The 18,504-nt window shown below is 38.1% G+C and overlaps 1 protein-coding gene across 15 annotated transcripts in view; it reads left to right on the forward strand.

Annotated features, from left to right (window-relative positions):
* The window catches only part of Kdm3 (Lysine demethylase 3), a 209,532-nt gene that overhangs the window by 112,751 nt on the left and 78,277 nt on the right, over positions 1–18,504 (forward strand). For 14 of the 15 annotated variants that reach the window (XM_089173882.1, XM_089173883.1, XM_089173878.1 and 11 more), the window contains one exon: positions 7,191–9,783. In XM_089173882.1, coding sequence (XP_089030008.1) covers positions 7,191–9,783 — 2,593 coding nt within the window. The remainder of the gene's footprint in view (positions 1–7,190; positions 9,784–18,504) is intronic. The other variant, XM_015327082.2, reaches the window with a different exon arrangement.

An 18,504-nucleotide genomic window follows, 5' to 3' on the forward strand; every position in this document is an offset into this window, starting at 1 on the left:
ATAATAGTAATGTCTTCCGTATTACTCGGAGCCACCAATTGACAAACGAGTTGGTTCTCAACTAACCGTGAAATAATTGACCATATTTCAAATTCACAATCTATTGAAATAAATTAACAAATGATGGTTGTTTAGAATCAGTCGTTTCATTAGAATTAGAGCTTATACGAATGTAATACAATCTGTTTATGTACTTTTACTTTCAAACAGTTTGACGATGACGACAACCACGTTTCGTTTCATTTCTCTGAACTTTGTGTGCACATATGTTAAATGTATGCGTACGTGTACGTATATATATATGTCTCATTGCGAAATATGATTTGCCTTTGAAAGCCTTGAACCCAAAGAATTGAGGATACAACACAAAGTGTATAATATGTTTGGTATGATGGTGTTATGGTGCCCATTAAATCACGTTTCTCCATTGAGTAAATCCGCGGGTTAAAGGGGGTTAACGGCTTTCGCTTGGTTGTCACTTCGAACACCATGGTTTCGTTCCTTCTCATTCTTTCCCAGCTCGAACACATTCAAAATAAAAAAATAAAAAGACAACTAACAAACCCAACCAACCAGCCAAGAAAGTAAGAAAGAAAGAAATAAAACAGTGGACACACGTTTTGCGGAGGAGTAAGGAGAGAGGGACAGGTGGGGTGGGGGGTGGGGGAAAGAAATAGGTGTCTCCATTGTTTTTGAATTATTTATTAGCCGTAGCCCGTAACCGTCCGTATGTCCGTCCATCCGTCGGCAGTCTGGATCGCAACGATTGAATGGTCAGTGACCGGATGTGACGTGCCTCTTGTGCACAGAAACAAGATGGCCGGCTACGATAATTACTCGCGTGTTTACGACCGATAAAGCTTGAATGCCAGCTCGTCGAAACACAGCCTTACACCTAGGGGTTCCCTTTTCTCTCTCGGTTATTACGCTTGCCTTCCCCTTTGCCCCTCCATCCCTGCCCACCTTTTCCCACCACATTTCCACTACTACCTACGTCGTCCCTTTTCAACTTAGCAACGCATGCACATTCTCGTTTGTCTTCTCGTAATAGGTATTTTTATCGCAATTTAAAACGTTCAGCGAGACGACCTATCCCCTCCTCCTCATCACCTCACCTCCCCCCATTCTCCCTCATCAATCGCTCATTATGATAAAAACGTCAGTGTTCAGATAAAGACAAGCAAGGACGTACGATAACAATTTACGTTTTCGTCAGTTCAAGTTTCAAAAAGGGCAGACACATATTTTATGAACCCATGTATGTTTCAGATACAGTTTCAAGATAGTTTTTTTTTTTTTTTTTTTAGAAAAGGATAAAATGTAATAGAAGAAATTAGATCCCATAGCAGGGGAATGGAATTCGTCATATGCCGACCATACGTCGTGATCCCTTGGTATTTTCTTTTTTTTTTGGGGGGGGTCCCTTCGACCTCATAACATCTCTTCTCAAGGCGGGAGTTTAATGTGAGTGACTGAGAGGGATAGGCGGAACCAAGAAAAAGATGATCTTTGTCTTTTCTCTCTCTCTCTCTCTCTCACTCTCTCTCTCTTTCTTTCTCATACATCAGACGGTTCAGCTACGGTGGCCCTGCTCTCAGACGTCTGAGCACAGCTGCGCACGCCTTCTATTGTATCTTTACGATGTTGCTCCAAGCTTTTCAGCAAGGTCTACCTACTCCTCACCCTCTTCTTCTTCTTCCTTCTCGTTTCGTATTCCTTGTTCTTCCATCCCTTTTATGGAAAAGGTTCACATTCGTCTTTTCCTTTTAATACCATACCGCTAATGCTTGAAAATAGTTTTCGGTCAAACTTTTGCCCATTCAATGGTTGGGCTTGATAAATAGTTCACAGATTTTCGATAACCCAACACCTGTTCCTTTTTATTCCTAAATCCGGGTTTCTAGAAATTTATTGAGTTGACTCAATGTTTTAGTCTATTCATTTATGGGCAAAATTTTACCATTAGTGTCTTTTTCTAAATGCATTTCTGATGTCCTAAATTGTTGGTACTAGTATGCCCAATAACACGCCAGAAAGGTGTGTTTACATTACCTCCCTAGACCAAGTAGTGAGCCTAGGTCGCTTATCAGCCTGTGCGCTGACACAACCAATACCAACAGTTTGGGTACAGTTGAACCTTTTATTTTATGTATAATATTGTTGAATAGTTCAATGATTTAAGGAATTTTACATCTGTTCAGTTTATACTAAGTCTTTTGTTGAATAAGAAATGTGAACAGTTTTAAAATGACGATAAAAAATTGATGCCCTAGGTGAAATTCTTATCGAATGACCTAATTCAATTTTTCTCGTTCTATTCCAAACCATATCTTTAAAGAAAATCCTTCAACGTCTTTATGGGGATCCACATTTTGTACCAGAATCCATTATAGTTCAACGTCATTATTTCAAGGTCGATTAATTTTATTTCCATGCTTCTAGGTCACATTTGAATTACATTCAATCGAAATTATTCAAACAAATTCTTCCATCATTTGAACAAGAAATATTTAATCCTAGTTTTTTAGTGTTCTTTCGTTTTTATTTTTTTTTTTCTTAAAATGAACGAATTTCAGTATTTTAAACTTCTTTGATATTCCTGGAAGGTGAATAAGAAAAAATATTGTATTCCCTTGTTGGAGAAAGACTATGCCAGAATTGAATTGGAGCTTTATGCCAAAGGCGTACAGTTTCCTTCTTAAGAATTCTGACGAGTTGTAGCTTCGTCAGCTCGAATCAAACTTCCGTCAAAATGTACGACAGTCGTTTTACGAGTAAATTAGGCACCACTCTAACTCTCCTATCCTGATTTACAATATGTGTAGTGTATCTGTGTGTCTATGTGTGAGATTTACTCTTGGCATGAGGCCCTGGTGCTACTGCTACTCTTGCTAGTGCTGCTGCTGCTGCTGTCTTTGCCGAAAAGATGAAAGAAAAAAAAGAAGACTCGTGAGGAAAGAAGAAGAAAATGATTTTGTAGAAAAAGAGAGAAAGAAAAAAAGTCTGGCCAATGTCCAAGACTTTTATTTCAACCACCCTCGCTGAGAGTGGTTCAACCTCGTCCCGAATCTGCTCGAGTAATCGCCATTTTTCTTAACTCGTGCGTCAACCACGTGACTACTTCTTCTTCTTCTTCTTTTTCTTTTTTCTCTTCACATTTTTATTTTCTTTTCCACTCTAGCGTTTCTTTCATATTTCTTTCGAGCGTCGTATTTTCGTTGGATAATTTTAAAAGAAAGAGGAGGAACTTATCAACGAAACGAAACCGAAAACGTGGGAGACCGTTGGACTCTTTCTCTCTATCTTCGTTTAGGTTTTTCGAAGAAGCAAAGAAAAAGAAAATGAAAGAAGATGCGAGCAAGAGAAGGAGAGAGAGAGAAAGAGAGAGGCCATCAAGCAGAAATAGACTGACTCTAAAATAAGCATGGAAGACGAGACGCCATGCCAAAAGAGACACCGCATTTCGTGTGTCCATGAACAGTGTCTTTTGCGTTAGCCAACTCGTCGTCGTTCATTCACTCGACCAGTTTAGATTCTCGTTATCGTATCTCTACCACTATCAAAAGCTGACGACTCTGGTTCACCGCAAGAGATGCTATTTATCTAATACATATATATATATATATTCTTTATCCTATTTTACGTCGTAACACCGACCCCAATTAATCTTTGATACATTTCATACATCATCTTGGTTATCTTGTTAAATTCTTCATTTATTTCTTAACCACATTAATTTATGTAAAGTCAAATTTTTACTTTCTTTTTCTATTCTGTTATAATTATTAAAATATATAATAAATTTGTTTATTTAAATCGTCACCATAGTCTTTTCAAGAAACAAAAGAAAGTATAACCGCGAAACAAACGACAATCTAACCGCGAAATAAAAGAAAGTCGAGCCCTGAAACAAACGACAATCTAACTGCGAAACAAACGACAGTTGAACCTCGAAACAAAAGAAAATTGAACCGCGAAACAAACGACAGTCGAACCCCGAAACAAAAGAAAATTGAAACGCAAAACAAACAACAATCTAACCGCGAAACAAACGACAGTCTAGCCGCGAAACAAAAAAAAGTTCAACCGCCAAACAAAAGCAAATCGAACCGTGAAACAAACCACAATCTAACCCCGAAACAAACGACTGTCTAACCGCAAAACAAATCAATGCCTAACCCTAAAACAAATGACGTTCGAAGCTTTGCCTCATTATTTATAGAACGAAATAAATGCTTATTTGATGATGCAAGATTTAAAAAGAATATTAACAAACCTGTTTTAGAACAAACCCATTAAAACTTTAACAACCTTCTGATTGACCAAACTCACGTGCGTGATCTGACCATTGTCGGTCATAGAATACAAACGCCTTTTCTTATTCACCAATTCTGATCTCTTCTGGTTAATGACAACGTCCTATTCATCTATTCGACATCGTATTACTAATGTCCGATCGTTTTTGTAACAGTTCAACAAAAAAATTCTATTTCATTGCAATAGTTCCACCAATACAAAGAACTGAGCCTTCTTTTGATGAATATCCTCGTTTCGTATCGATCGAGTAGGGTTCATTTCTCATGTACCGTGATCGTTTTCGTTTAACATTGTCATAAACGATCCATTTGTCATCTCCCACCACTCCCCAGGTTTTTCATTTCAAAAAGTGAATCATTTTGTTTGGTTGCTTTGCAATGAAATCGCAAAATGGGATTTACTGTGTGTACGATTGAAACATCAGTTTTATGAACTAATCCCATGATATTTTAATGAAATATAATAAAGGACATATCGATGATTAAAATCTAATCTCTCGTTCAATGCAATATCATTTTGTATTCAACAAAATGGATAAATGTCTGAACAGTTATTTGAATTTTTTGTCAGCCTTGGTAAACTTCGAAGCAACATCATCACCATTTCGTAGTTAATGAGAGTAGAAAGATGGGGGGGGGTTTGAAGGGGTGACCAATTTAAAGTGAACTCGCGTAAGGTAACTAGGAAACATTTGGGAAAGTGCAATCGATAGTTTGATCGAGTTTACCATCATCCCATTCCACCCATCTCGAGAGTAGATTCGATAAACGACGCGACATTGCATGCGCGAGAACGAACCCCCCCCCCCCCTCTTGTTCAACTTTCTTCTTCTTCATCTTCTTCTTCTTCCCACCGAATACACTTAATTCATTACCCTAATTGCCAAAGCATCATGGCCTCGGTGCAGAAACCATTTCCGCTCGTCTAAACCACTATGGGTCTGGGGACGTGTTACGTTACACACACACACACAGTATTTGGAAACTTTACTCATAGAGAAACTTCGATTGATGAAAATGTTCCTTCCATTTACCTATGACCGTTTATTTCATATTTTAACATCCTAATTATACATTAACACAACACCTAATTAAATATTTCCAACTAGAAACTCTAATTATATGTTCAAGTTTGTAACATCAACTTTGATTAGAATAATAACAACTATAATTAATTGAAATATTATTTCAAGGTCGTTAGAATAAAAATCTCACAACGCGTCAATATAGATCAATAATATGCAACTACGTTTAATCTAGCACGATCAAGGAATTAAATAAAATAAATATATAAAGTGTGACAGACGACAATATATGATTGTCTAGTTTGACGAGACAACGTTTCATTCGATCGGGTTAAATGCAAGGCAAACAACGCCAGCCAAGGCATTCGTGTAAGAATGCGGAATGAGCTGCAATGGCGCCGTTCAATTAGATAGGATGCTACGCATGCGAAACGGGTTGAGGAGAGAGAAGAGGATACCAGATGACTGTCTGTGCTTGTTTGCGTATGTAGAAGAGAGATAGAACAGAACAGAACTGAACAGAACAGTACAGAACAGTACTGAACTGAACTGAACAGGACGACAAAGCACACATATCCTAGGAAACAGTTGGATGGTCGTTGCGGATAGTATCGAAGTTGTAAGCGCAGTCGCGTGTGGACGTTCATCGTCGTCGTCGTCGTCGTCGTCGTCGTCGTCGTCGTCGCCGTCGTCGTTGTTGTCGTCGTCGTAGTCCTCGTCGTACGTCGAAACCCTGCACAAATGTATCCCTCAACTCATACATATTCTCGCACACTTTACGCATACCTTTAAAGATAGGGACACGTATACAGTGTAACAGACGCACGCGCAAATACTCGGTGTATCCTCATCGGATAAACGCACCCCACGTATGCAACGGCGTTGCCCGTTGGAGTGCTTCTCCCCCTCCGGGTAATAACAGTAAATCCTGAGCAATAAATCCCTCTCCTCTCAGTCTCCCTGTTTCCTTCTCTCTTCCTCTTTCTACCTGTCTGCCCCGCCCTCGCTCGCTTGCTGCATCTCTCTCTTCTCTTTCATTCTCCTACCCTTCTCCCCCTCCTCTCTTTCTGCCTTTACTCGAGACCCCAGAATGCGTGTATTGCGTGTATGGTTGTAAATCGTTCCCATGCTATAGTCATGTATCTACTGGGTTAGTCGTAGACCCCTTGAACCTCTCTCTATCTCTCTTTGTGTGTATATGTGTTTGCAACGAGGACCGGAAACTGAAGCATATACCAACGTTAATCTGCTCCCTCCCACTTAACCATCCTCACTATCCTCAACCCAATCTCCCAACCTCATCCCATTGGATGTGTGCATTGATCCTTTACTACTAAATCCTGAATCATGCTCTGCCAACGTTACTTCCAATCGAGGTCACCGAGATCGCGGTTAGAAATGACGAGGCACGTTGTTCGCGTGCCTTTACCGGAGAGACTAACAGACGTCTGGGATTTCTTAACGAGGAAGTAACTTTATTATATTACGTCGATTCTTTCGTCATTCGTTCATTTCATACTTTATTATTTGTTTGTAATCTTAAATGGGATGGTTTTGTAATTCTTTCACGAGACAAAGATTTTGTTGTATGATTTTGATTCCAATAACATTGGGTAGGATTTTCGTATATTTTGAACACGTGTGCATTAACCTTATAAAAAAATTTAGAACTGTTGTCAGGACATTGGTTAACCCTTTTGCTTCAAGCGCCGGATATATCCGGCATCTACGCGATTACTTGTGTGTACTGAACTGCCGAAGCGGAAGGGTTAAAAATTGTATTCCTATTGGTTCTATCCCTTCTTGTTAAAAATTTGTAACACATTGGGAATCGTTTTTTGTTTTGCAGATAAAAGTACACCAAGGAATAATCGTAGAAGACGAATAAGCGAAGGTGTTAACAAAACAGAAAAGGATAGTGAGCCTGTGTTATCATCAACCAGACAAGAGGATCGTGAAAACAAGGGACCCTCAACTGGTAGATTTGGTAATCGTATATCACGTTCGACGTTGGAAGAAACAAATAGTGGTTCGGGTAGCGCGACCAAGTTACGAAAACGTGCGGTTACGTTACGCAGTTTATTGGAAAGTGTAACGAAAAGAACTGTTAGAAGGAAATTGAGACCGTGCGTACAAAAGACAAAGAAGGATAACGAAGAATTAGATCGTCGACGTAGCGTAGTTAAGACCAACGAAACTAAAGGAGGAGGAGGAGAGGAAGAGGAAGAGGAAGAAGAGGAGGAAGTAGAAGAGGAACGTCTTAGTAGTAATAAATCAGAAGAAGAAGAGGAAGAAGAAGAAGAATCTGAACATACGGAAGAAGAAGAGAAACGTGAACACAACGATCCCCTATCGAAAAGACTGAAAACAAGTCCGATTGGTCGAAAGTTAAGATCGGATCATCGTAAGTCGAAGAACTCGGAAGAATCTTTGGTGGATCGTGTCGATCCGGTTGAACAGAACACCAAAGAAGAAGAAAGAGAGAAGGAGCAAGAGGAGGAAGAGGAAGAAGAAGGTGATCGTGAGGGTGTAAAAAGGCGGTTGGACAAGTCTGAGGAAGACAAGGAAAGCCAGTCGAGAGAACGAGATCAGGAACCGGAGCCCCCACCTTTGGATAGACTTGATCCTGGAGGTAAGGTTACTTCGGAGAATCCCGAAATCACGTTAGATGCACAGCAGAAGAACCTTTCGGATGAGTCAATTGTCGTGAATGGCTCTCTCGTTGATTCGGATTTCGAGAGGAGTAGGAAGAAGAAGAAGGAGGAGGAGGTGGTCGTCGATAGCTTTGAAAGTAAGTCGTTAAAGTTGTCGCCAAGATCGTCCAGGTCGACGACGTCTCCAGGACGATCGAAGGCTGCAACGAAGGATTTTGTCGAAGGTGAGAAGGAAGGGGGAAAAGAGGGAAGTGAGGGTGGAGAAGCCGAGGCTGGGGCCGAGGCTGAGGAGGAATCCAAGAGGAAGGACGGCGAGGAAAGACGGAAAAACGATTGCAAAAAGGAAAGGAAAGAGGAGAAGGAAGAGGAGGAAAATAAGGGTGAGGATCGTGGGGCACAACGATCCCCTCGAAGAACCGTGCCGAACAACGCCGAGCTAGGCACGGAAGATAGCGTGGGTAGTGCTAGCGTTGAGTCGGTCGTCGAGCTGCTGGAGTCGAGTAGTCAGGACTCAGGCTCCGTGCTGGAGAGGCTGAGTCCACTTAGCAGCGGTGGCGGCGGCGCTGGGAGGCAGAACAATTCGCTCCTCGAACAGCAACGGGAGCAAGAACGTAGTCGGCACAACGAGAGCCCTGTCATTCTAGCCGAAAAATTAAATAAGCCTCCACCGCCGGTCGCCGGCCATCATCATCATCATCACCACCAGTACCACCACCAGCAACAACAACAACAACATCACCACCAACAACAGCAGCAGCAACAACAACAACAACAACAACAACAACAGCAGCAACAGCAGCAACAGACTCAGCAGCAGCAGGTTCAACAGCAACACCAACAACAACAGCAGCAGCAACACCACCACCATCATCATCATCAACAGCAACAACACCAACAACAGCAACACCTACAACAGCACCAACCACAGGGACAGCAACAACAACAAGCGCACCAACAGCAACAACAATCCTATCACCATCATCCGGCGTATCATCATCAGCAACAACGATACTCGGCCGATAGTCCGGTAATCCATCATCCTCTCTATCACCAGCAACAACAATCAAGTGGAAGTCAACACAGGCAACAGTTAGCAAGCAGTCCACAACAGCTTCACCAACATCATCATAATTTAAGCTCAGTGAGCCTACTCGAGGTGCAACAACAGTCCCACGCAACGAGAGGCGGCGATGAGTCCGGCCTCATGGAGGTGGAGACCGGGGCCGGTATACATGGAACTGGCGTCCTCGGTGGTGCAATCGGCGTTAGAGGTGCGGTCGGTGTCGTCGGTGGTGGTGTTGCTGTTGGTGGTGGTGGTGGTGGTGCGGCGAGTGGTGCTGCAGGTGCATATGGGGACAGCGGTTCAGACAGCGGGGTAAGTTCCCTGAGGAGTGCGGGCTCGGGTGACGAAAGAAGCGGCAGCAGAAGTTCGGCGCTTAGCGTCGAGGAGACTACGAGCTCTTCGACGCCTAACGCGGCGGCTACGCCGGCCAGAGTCTGGCACGTCCAGAGCGTGCAACATACCTCTCTACTGATGGCACATCCTCAGGCTCCACCGAGTGCCGGGAGCAGTTCCGCAGCAGCAGCGGCTGCTGCAACGGCGGTTCCACCGGTCGCTTACCAAAATCCTGCACCACCTGGACATCACCATCCTGCCGTAGCTACCGAGATGCTTTGGAGGCCACAGAGATATCCCCCATTACCCCCTGGTATACTTGGACCTGTTCAACACACTCCCGAGGAACTTCTTGAAAGGGAACGTCAAGAGCGTCACGAGAGGATGTTTCGGTGAGTCCTTAGATTTTCTTCTTACTTTCCATTCACTACATACAAATTTAGACAATTTAGGACATCTCTGGAATATGCTATTAACAGTCATTATCAAGACTACAAAGCAGGGAATCTAAAGAAGTCGTACTCTGACTTTTAGTTTACGTGCATAGGATCTTTCTGACTCTATAGAAATCAGTATTCTACAAGAATCTTTTTGGTAGGGATAATAAGCAGGTTTCGAAGGAACGATTAACTCGACAAGTTTCTTAGTCGACTCTGATGATTACCTTCCTTCTTTCCTTCCTTCCTTACTGTCCAATTGAAAAAGATTCTTTCAAAGAGTATTATACTTTTGTATAATCGCGAAAGAAAGCAAACGTTTTGAATGCACCGCCTGTCGTTGAATATTATCGATAGTAAGAAAGTTTGAAACGTTCTTCTTCAGTTGTTGTTACTACTGCCATGTTTCTCATGGGATTCTTCGAAGAAGAACATATAAACGAAATTTCTCTCAGTGAAAAAGATTATTATACGTATGTACAGTTGGTTATGTCTTCGTACACCAAAACCGATGAAATTGAACAGCTCTCTTAACTTACGTTCATCGGTTTCTTGTAGCCGGGCCTGTTTGTTTGCACTTAAGAACGCGGCACTGAGTGAAATACAGGCGTACACGCCAAACCAGATCGCGCTTTCCTTGAGTGGTTTATTTATTCTAGCGAAAGTAATGCGATGATGATGGTAGTGGTAGTAGTAGTAGTAGTAGTTTGTTGCCAAGCTCGATGGGATGAATGCTGCATCAACCCCTACCCGTTCCTCTATTTCCGAATTCATCACTAAATCATCTTCCCTCTTTAATTTATTCCTGAATTTTATTCTCTTGACAAAAAATAATAAATCAAATGGCATCTCGTTTGTATTCGTGAAGTAGATGACAACTTCTTGTACCAAGAACTGTTCACAAATTTATGTACATATTTGATAAATTGTAAACAATGAAAAGATAATCCAAATATGGTGTTCCTAAAATGTGAGATACTTTTTTTTTTTTTTTTTGTTGAACCTCTTAGCCCAATTCAAATAGAAGTGTAGCCAATTTTGTTTCCTTCTTCTGGAAAGAAGGCGATCACGAACCAACGCCGCACTGTTATTCTGCTCCAAATACGTCCAATTGCGTACTCTGAGGCTCCAGGGCACTTGCTATGTAACGACCACGATTTAACGCTTATGCAAGTCCGACCTCTTCGATGCTAGCAAAGAGGTTAAAAGAAAAAGATGGAGATAATCATTGACTGTGGCTACGGAAACTAGCATTCGAGCACAAGGTCGTATGATAGAACTCCACAAGACTTTTTTTTTTTTATTCTTTATCGGTAAATCTCGTCAATGTCCAAATCATCTAAACAAATTGTTAAAAACAATTTCAAACTTAGCTATTGTGAACAATTTTTTGTCCCATCATACCAGTGACCCTAAACATTTAACCAAAATTATAAAAAAATGACTATAATTTGATATACAGGATGTTTCATACACCCCAATAAAATTGGGTGTTGTAGAAACGAGATTCTACCCAATGAAGAATCAAATTTAGCAGAAAAAATATTTCGAATACTTCGATGAATCATTGTAAGATAAGTAAAAATAAATTCTTGTAAAAAAACAAACAAGAATAAGTCTTTTATTTTTGATAACATCCACACAGTAGAAGAAAATCAGAGCATTCATCGAACGTATTATTGCGTATATCAGTGACGTTAATAGCATATGTTAATTACGCATACGAGTTCATTGTCCGGACAATGATTAATGACACGTTTAACTTGAAATGGGGAGAATAAATCATGTTCACCAAAAATAATCCCATCCTATTTTTTATTTTCATTTTGAACTATCATCCGATACTTCAAACTCATCAATTTTGATAAAGCGTCGAGAATGTGTTCAACAATTCTAAAAGATATCAAAAAAGGAAGTAAAAAAATGTATACAAAAATTACAATGAGTTGGATTGCGAAATCCTTGGAAAACTATGATGATAGGAAAAAAAAAACAGGAGCAAGAAAAACTTGAGTAGTTTCGCGGATCGTTTGTGTTGTTCGAGGACGAAGCGTTACGGTTTCGCTTGGGTTACCTTGCCACCGTTCGATGACTGTTCTCGTGACAAGAATTGCAGTAGAGTAGTTGTGTGTGTGTATGTGTATCTTTGATACAACAAAATAAGAGAAAGAGAGGTTAGCCTCGTGTCGTTTCTCGTTACGGAACGAATAACACAGTGCTTTCCGGGAGACTTTCTTTCTTGCGGTCACTCGCCTTCGTAAGAATCAACGAATGGTACCAACCAACCAGCGTGTTTGTTTGTCATAAAATGTCGATAACGTAACAAGAGTTGTCGGGTAACGTTATTATCCCGTTTTTTGCATTCCGCAATAGAAAAAGAAAAAGAGAACCCTCTATCATCAACTTTGTTCTCTTCTGATCTACTCTGCTCTGCTCTGCTTTGCTCTTCGTTTTGCTTTGCGGTTTGAAATAACGCGCATACGCCAATGTTGAAAGTAAAAACGAGTGTATCTGAATCAATGGATCGTTCCATTAACATTGATGATACACCACATCCATTTGTCCAAATGAAAAAAAGTATGTCATTTCGTTTTCTATCAAGTATTAAAGCAACATTGATTTTATATTTTTTTTTTGATAAAGTATTGATGTTTAGAAAATGCAAGCTATTTATGTAACATAAATTTGCATTATTGCATAAGTTCAACTATTATAAAAATAAAACCCAATGAACCCGTCAAAATCCTTTGACACAACAAGAGTCGTATTTTATCAATCAAACAATTGGATTCTGATATCATCTAAAAGAAAAAACTAGGTATACATGAAATTCGGGATAAAATTTAAACATTGATAGGTCGATTCTCTGATGCCATTGAACGTACGAGCCAATTTTATTCCGAGGTCATCTCGTTATCATGACCGACGACGAGAAATGAAAGGGTGGGAGAAGGGACACACAGAAACGAGCGACGAGGATGATGCATCGTGTTGGGTGACAGGGTTAGGTGAGGATTGAGGGGTTGGGTAGGATAGGGATAGTGGTATTGGATGAGGGGTAAAGTGGGGAAGAGGATAACGCCGGATAGAGATAGGTGAGGTGGGGTAAAGTGTCGTTCTCGATGAGCGAGTGGGCGAACCAGATAGTCGAGGCAATGATCAGCGTTCATTATGCCGATCACGCGGTTCACGTCCATCAGTGGTCGCGGATGGTTTACATCACGGCCGCACATTATTCCGCAGAGACCATTCCGCACATGCGTCATGCAAATTCTCTTTAGGAATGACGACGACAAATTTTAGATCTAACCGGTTATTGTTTTCTACAATCTAAAAGATTATTCCTTTGTTTTTAATCATTTTGATCTAGACATTTTTTATTGAATCAAAATATTTCAAGAAATAATAATAAACAAATCTCAGATGAAACAAAACACGATCGAAGTCTGATCGTCTGTTCGTTCAATCGGAAATCTTGACCTCGTCGTACTTGACAATTAAATATTTGATTGTCCTTTCAAGATGACCGGTCCCCCAGACATTTAGGTATTCTATTATTGGACAATTGTTAACCAATTTTTATAGGCTAACTAAGCCTGATCGATCAAACGATATATGATTAGTCCAACTATATATATATGCAAGTCAATTAACTGATTAATTGTACTATTTTCTTTGATTAACCTTAGGATTTATGTATGTCATGTTACTCTCAAGCATAATCTTCTAAAAGAGACAATTTTGTTTCTTTTTATTTGTTCAATTACCAAAAAAAAACAATCTGTTTATTAGTTAACAACTAAGAAACAGTTTTGGTTTCACGTATACTAAGTCCAATGAAACGTGACTATGGTTGGATCACGGTACTTTTACCTGTTCCTAGCCCTTTCACCTCCTTGCCATGCTTCTCATATCCCAGTAGAAACTTTACCGTTAACTCAGCCCACGCACTAGTATTTAAAAAGTTCTAACCCGCGTTAGAGTCGTGTTAGAGTCAATTTCAATATGGTTACTTAACCTAACCTATATACATATTATAACCGATCAATTAATTATTACCAAAAGTCATATTTTTCATTAACTGGACACACTGAAAATGATCAATCTTATATTATGACCAATAATAAACAAAATAATATTAATTGTTATAATTATAAAGTAAAAAAGTAATAACGATATTTAAAACCACGTCACATTCTCAATAAGTTCTGATGAATTTCATTTTAATAATAATTAATATCAAACTTATCATTGATTTTATTTCAATTCAACGTAGTATTATAATCATTACATTAATTACGTCATTATTATTATTATTATTATTATTATTATTGCTTTTTGATGTGGTACACTACTTGGTTGCGTGACATTTGGTTATTATTGTACCATTTTCATAATTATTCCATCTATTTTGTGCATTCTAATGCACGAATGCTCATAATGCAATGATGACCCGTACAAATTTTATACATAATTATAAATATAATTGTATTATCGAATAATAAATAGATCCAATCAATTCTTTTCAACAGACATTTTCTTATTTCCCCCACCACAAAACAAAAAAGCACTCAATCGATGAGTGAACACCAACAGTTGAACACCAATGTTGAACAAAACCCAAATCATCAAATCCATTCCTTCAAAAATTTCCGTGACTGAAAAAACACAAATAGGAATGGACCAATAAGATCTCATTAACCAAAAAGCAAATCAATCTTAAAGATTGAAGTGGTAGTTCAGTAATTAACAAAATTCTTAGGCCTTGTGGATTATTTCTTTGATTATATACCACAAACTAGTACAATATATACATACATACATACACACGCATCGAAAGAGAAGTAGAGTCCTATGGTACTTTGAATGCATTTGCGAATGTTGGATGAGGTAAAGAAGAAGAAGAAAGAGATCCAAGAAGAGAAGAGAAGAGAAAAGTGGAGAGTAAAGAGAAGCAGTATGGTCCTCGGCAGTAATTATTAACCCGCAGTGACTCACTAGGTTGAGGACCTTTATGATCCACGCTAATGGGTTCGCCGCTTCACTACCACCATCGACACTACACTACTACTATGTTATATTAATATATACCGAGTGATTCAATAAATTCTTACTCATCACAAATATTCCAGTTATTTCACATTTTTATCAAATTATATTCAATACAATTGTTTATTCCTATGGGGAATGGGTTGTATCAACCAATGGTGAAATATGAACACTTATTATTGAAACCCATTAACTGCAAAGTTAATCTTGATAATTGTAACATTGTAGGCCATGGGTTATCCATATTGTAGTCAATTATTAGTTCAAGGTCATCGATATTTTATCTTTTTTCTAACGAAATGTATCATTGCAAGTGCATTTACCAATTGTTTTTATATATGTGCATATAAATATGTTTTTGATAAAATAATATGAGGTTAGTAATTATTGGGAACACCCGGTATATGTATACATAGCTATAGTTCATGACTCTCACGTGAATACACTCGTAGACTCATTCTCGCATAGGACTTTCACGAACGTATAACGCGAATTCTCTTTCTCTCTCTTTTTTTTTCTCTTTTTCTCTTCATAAGAAGAAGCTTATGCAGTAGGGCTTTATGGCCCTTGGCCACGCAAATCTCGTTGCTGCGTTCTTTCACGCATGAAAAAAAGAAAAAAAAAAAAAAAGAAAACTTCAACCTATCGTTCCAACTCAACTTCCCTACTTCCATTTTTCATCTTCATCTTCATCTTCTTCATCTTCATCTTCTTCTTTGTGAAGAACAGCAACAAATTGCGAGGAACATGAAACTTTTACGATCTGATCAAACTTTTGTTTATTACTATACTTTGATATTATTTATTTTAATAATAAATTAATTCATTCATTCAATACAAATTTCATAAAGAATATGAATGTGAAACAACATTTGAACTAGTTTATGAAGTAATATAAAGAAAATATTTGGAATTTAACGTGTAAATTTAAGGATTTATTTAGAGGTTATGTAGATTTTAAGGTACTGTAAGTTTTCGAGAGATGGCACTGTATTAGAATGCAATTATTTCAATTTATATATGACATAACCTTACTTTTTCTATTTTTTTGTGTATTATTAGTTAATATATTCCATCCTAATTGTAATATTATTTTGTTTGTTGTTATAATTTAGTAAATAATTTGGAGTTACATTAAATAAACATTTTATAACAAAATCACATCAACGCGTGACCTGAAAATCCAGATATTGTAAGTTTCCAATAGATGGTGTTGTATTACAATTCAATTATTTTACTATATTCACGTCATACGTTTAACTAACCTTACTTTTTCTATTTTTTAGTGTATAATTATTTTATATATTCCATTCTACTTATAACATTATTTTATTTGTTGTTATAATTACCCAAATAATTTAGAAAAATATTAAATGAACATTTTATAACAAAACCACATCAACTTATAACCTGAAAATCCCAGTTAATATATAAAAATATTGTTGAAAATTAATGTTTGTCTACGCCATTGACTAGGAATGCACAAAGGAACGCAGCAAAGTATTCCACACTGGCTTTGAAGAAGTTGCAGGGAGGAAAACGAGCCAGACCGAGTATTAGGATAGTTCTCTTTTCTTAAATGACACGGCAGGTGCACGTCACGCACGCGAAAATTCTCAAACTGTCTTTCGGTGACTCTACGCTTTTTCCCCTACCCTATCCCTGTTCCCCCCTATCTCTCTATCTCTCTCTTTCAGTATATTCGATGAATTATATTTATAACCGGTGTACAGTTCTCTTTCTCTAACCCTCGTTTATAACTCAGCAAAGAAAACTGAGCAGAGTACATCCAGTGGTAGCAAAAGCCCAGACCTGCGACTGGTTGGCCGACCTTAAAAAACTTTCTTTCGTAATTTCTAATAATAAAAAAAGAAATAAAAGACTTTTCAAATATTTTATATAAAAAGAACAGCATATATTTGTTTAATAAATTATTGATAATCGTATCACTGGTTAAATTATAAAAACGTGTTATTGGAAATTGTTAGAATTTTGCTGTTGAAGAAAATGATGGAATAAGAAATGGTCTGTGTATATGTGTGTGTGTGTGTGTGTTAGGTTGAACAGTTCAGCTTTAAAATTTATCGAACGTTACTACTATAACACACCGGCAGCTGTAAAACGTCTACCCTCCTCCGATCCTCGAGATATCCTCCCTCCATCGTTTGTTAGCTTACCATTCCTTTTCTCATTTTATTTTTCACGAGGAGTTTAAAAGTAGAGAGAAATGTGGAAAACAAAAAGATAAAAAGAAAAAAAAAGAGAGAGAGAGAAACAGGAAGTAGGAAAAGGGAGCCCAAGGGTTGAAAGGAACACATACACACACACACACATACATCTTTATACATGTAAATGTAAATGCAATATGTGTTGAGATGTTTTAAATTTGTGTGTATGCACTTATTCTATGTGTTAAGGCACCCACAGGATACGTTTATCCTGCATGTATTTAGGGGTTGGTAAAGAAGGGGGTTGGTGAGTAGTAGAAATATATAAATGTATTGGTGTATATACGTGAGATTTCTCTCTACGCCATTGGGATGAGGAAGTTTGTTGCGAACTTTATGCGATTTTCGAGCGAGTCTGAAGAGAGATGGAATCGTGGTTGGCCGGTTTTATGGACCGTTTCGCTTTACTTTCGTCATAAAAATTCCTCGCACCCGTAGTTTCACCGCAAACTATTCCTCGTGCTTTGGATAAAAGGAGAAATAGTAGAAATATATATATATATATATGTTATATCTAAAGAAAGATGGCGTCAAGATGAACAGTACGAATTTTCTCTAATATCAACGATACCCAAACCTTTTTTTTATTATTAAAATTTTGTTAGGTTAGTTAACAAGTTAAACTTTGCATTCAGGCCTTGTGTACCACCAATGAAACAAGTTGACATATTTATTTGATATGTCAAAATGTCAAAATGTCTCTAATGAACAGTTTGAACACAATTGTCACGTTAAGTGTTAAAAATTTAAGATGATTTCAATTGTTATATAATTAATAAATAACTAAAATTTAATTTATCATTCTAATAAACAAATTGAAATAATATTTCAATAATTCTTTCACATTTTATTAAGAAACAACGAAGTTGCAAGAAATAACTCAACCAAGTTTCACTTGCACGTGTCGTTGATGACGATCTCAGTACGAGGAACGAGAATAAATTTGTTTCTTAAAAGACCCCGACCAATGGGGGAGAGAAAGGTTGCAGACAGGTGCATCGTTCGATGACCTCGACACAGAAGTATGAAACCAACGAAAAAATAATCAAATAAATATAAGCACTTTTCGTGGAAATGAATTCACTTTCAGTATACCCTCAAACCGATTTATAAAAAGTATCAAATTGTTAAATTCGATTACTAATTTATTTTGATTGGTAATAAAATAAAAAAAATAAGTATAGGGAATTATTGTTCTTAGTTCTAGGTCAACTTGAATATTTTACTAGATCCATTAATAATAATCCCTCAACATTGTAGATATCACGAATCGAATTGAAAATGCATTCAGTGTTTCAAACGTAAACAAATTATGTACTATAAATTGTCCGTTATATAATTTGATATACATATATGTATGTGTACATGTGTGTACGTGTACGTGTGTGCGTATGTGTTT

Source organism: Polistes dominula, unplaced genomic scaffold, assembly GCF_049000335.1.
Source record: "Polistes dominula isolate Pdom_NZ unplaced genomic scaffold, Pdom_raw_medaka contig_75, whole genome shotgun sequence".
Lineage (NCBI taxonomy): Eukaryota > Metazoa > Arthropoda > Insecta > Hymenoptera > Vespidae > Polistes > Polistes dominula.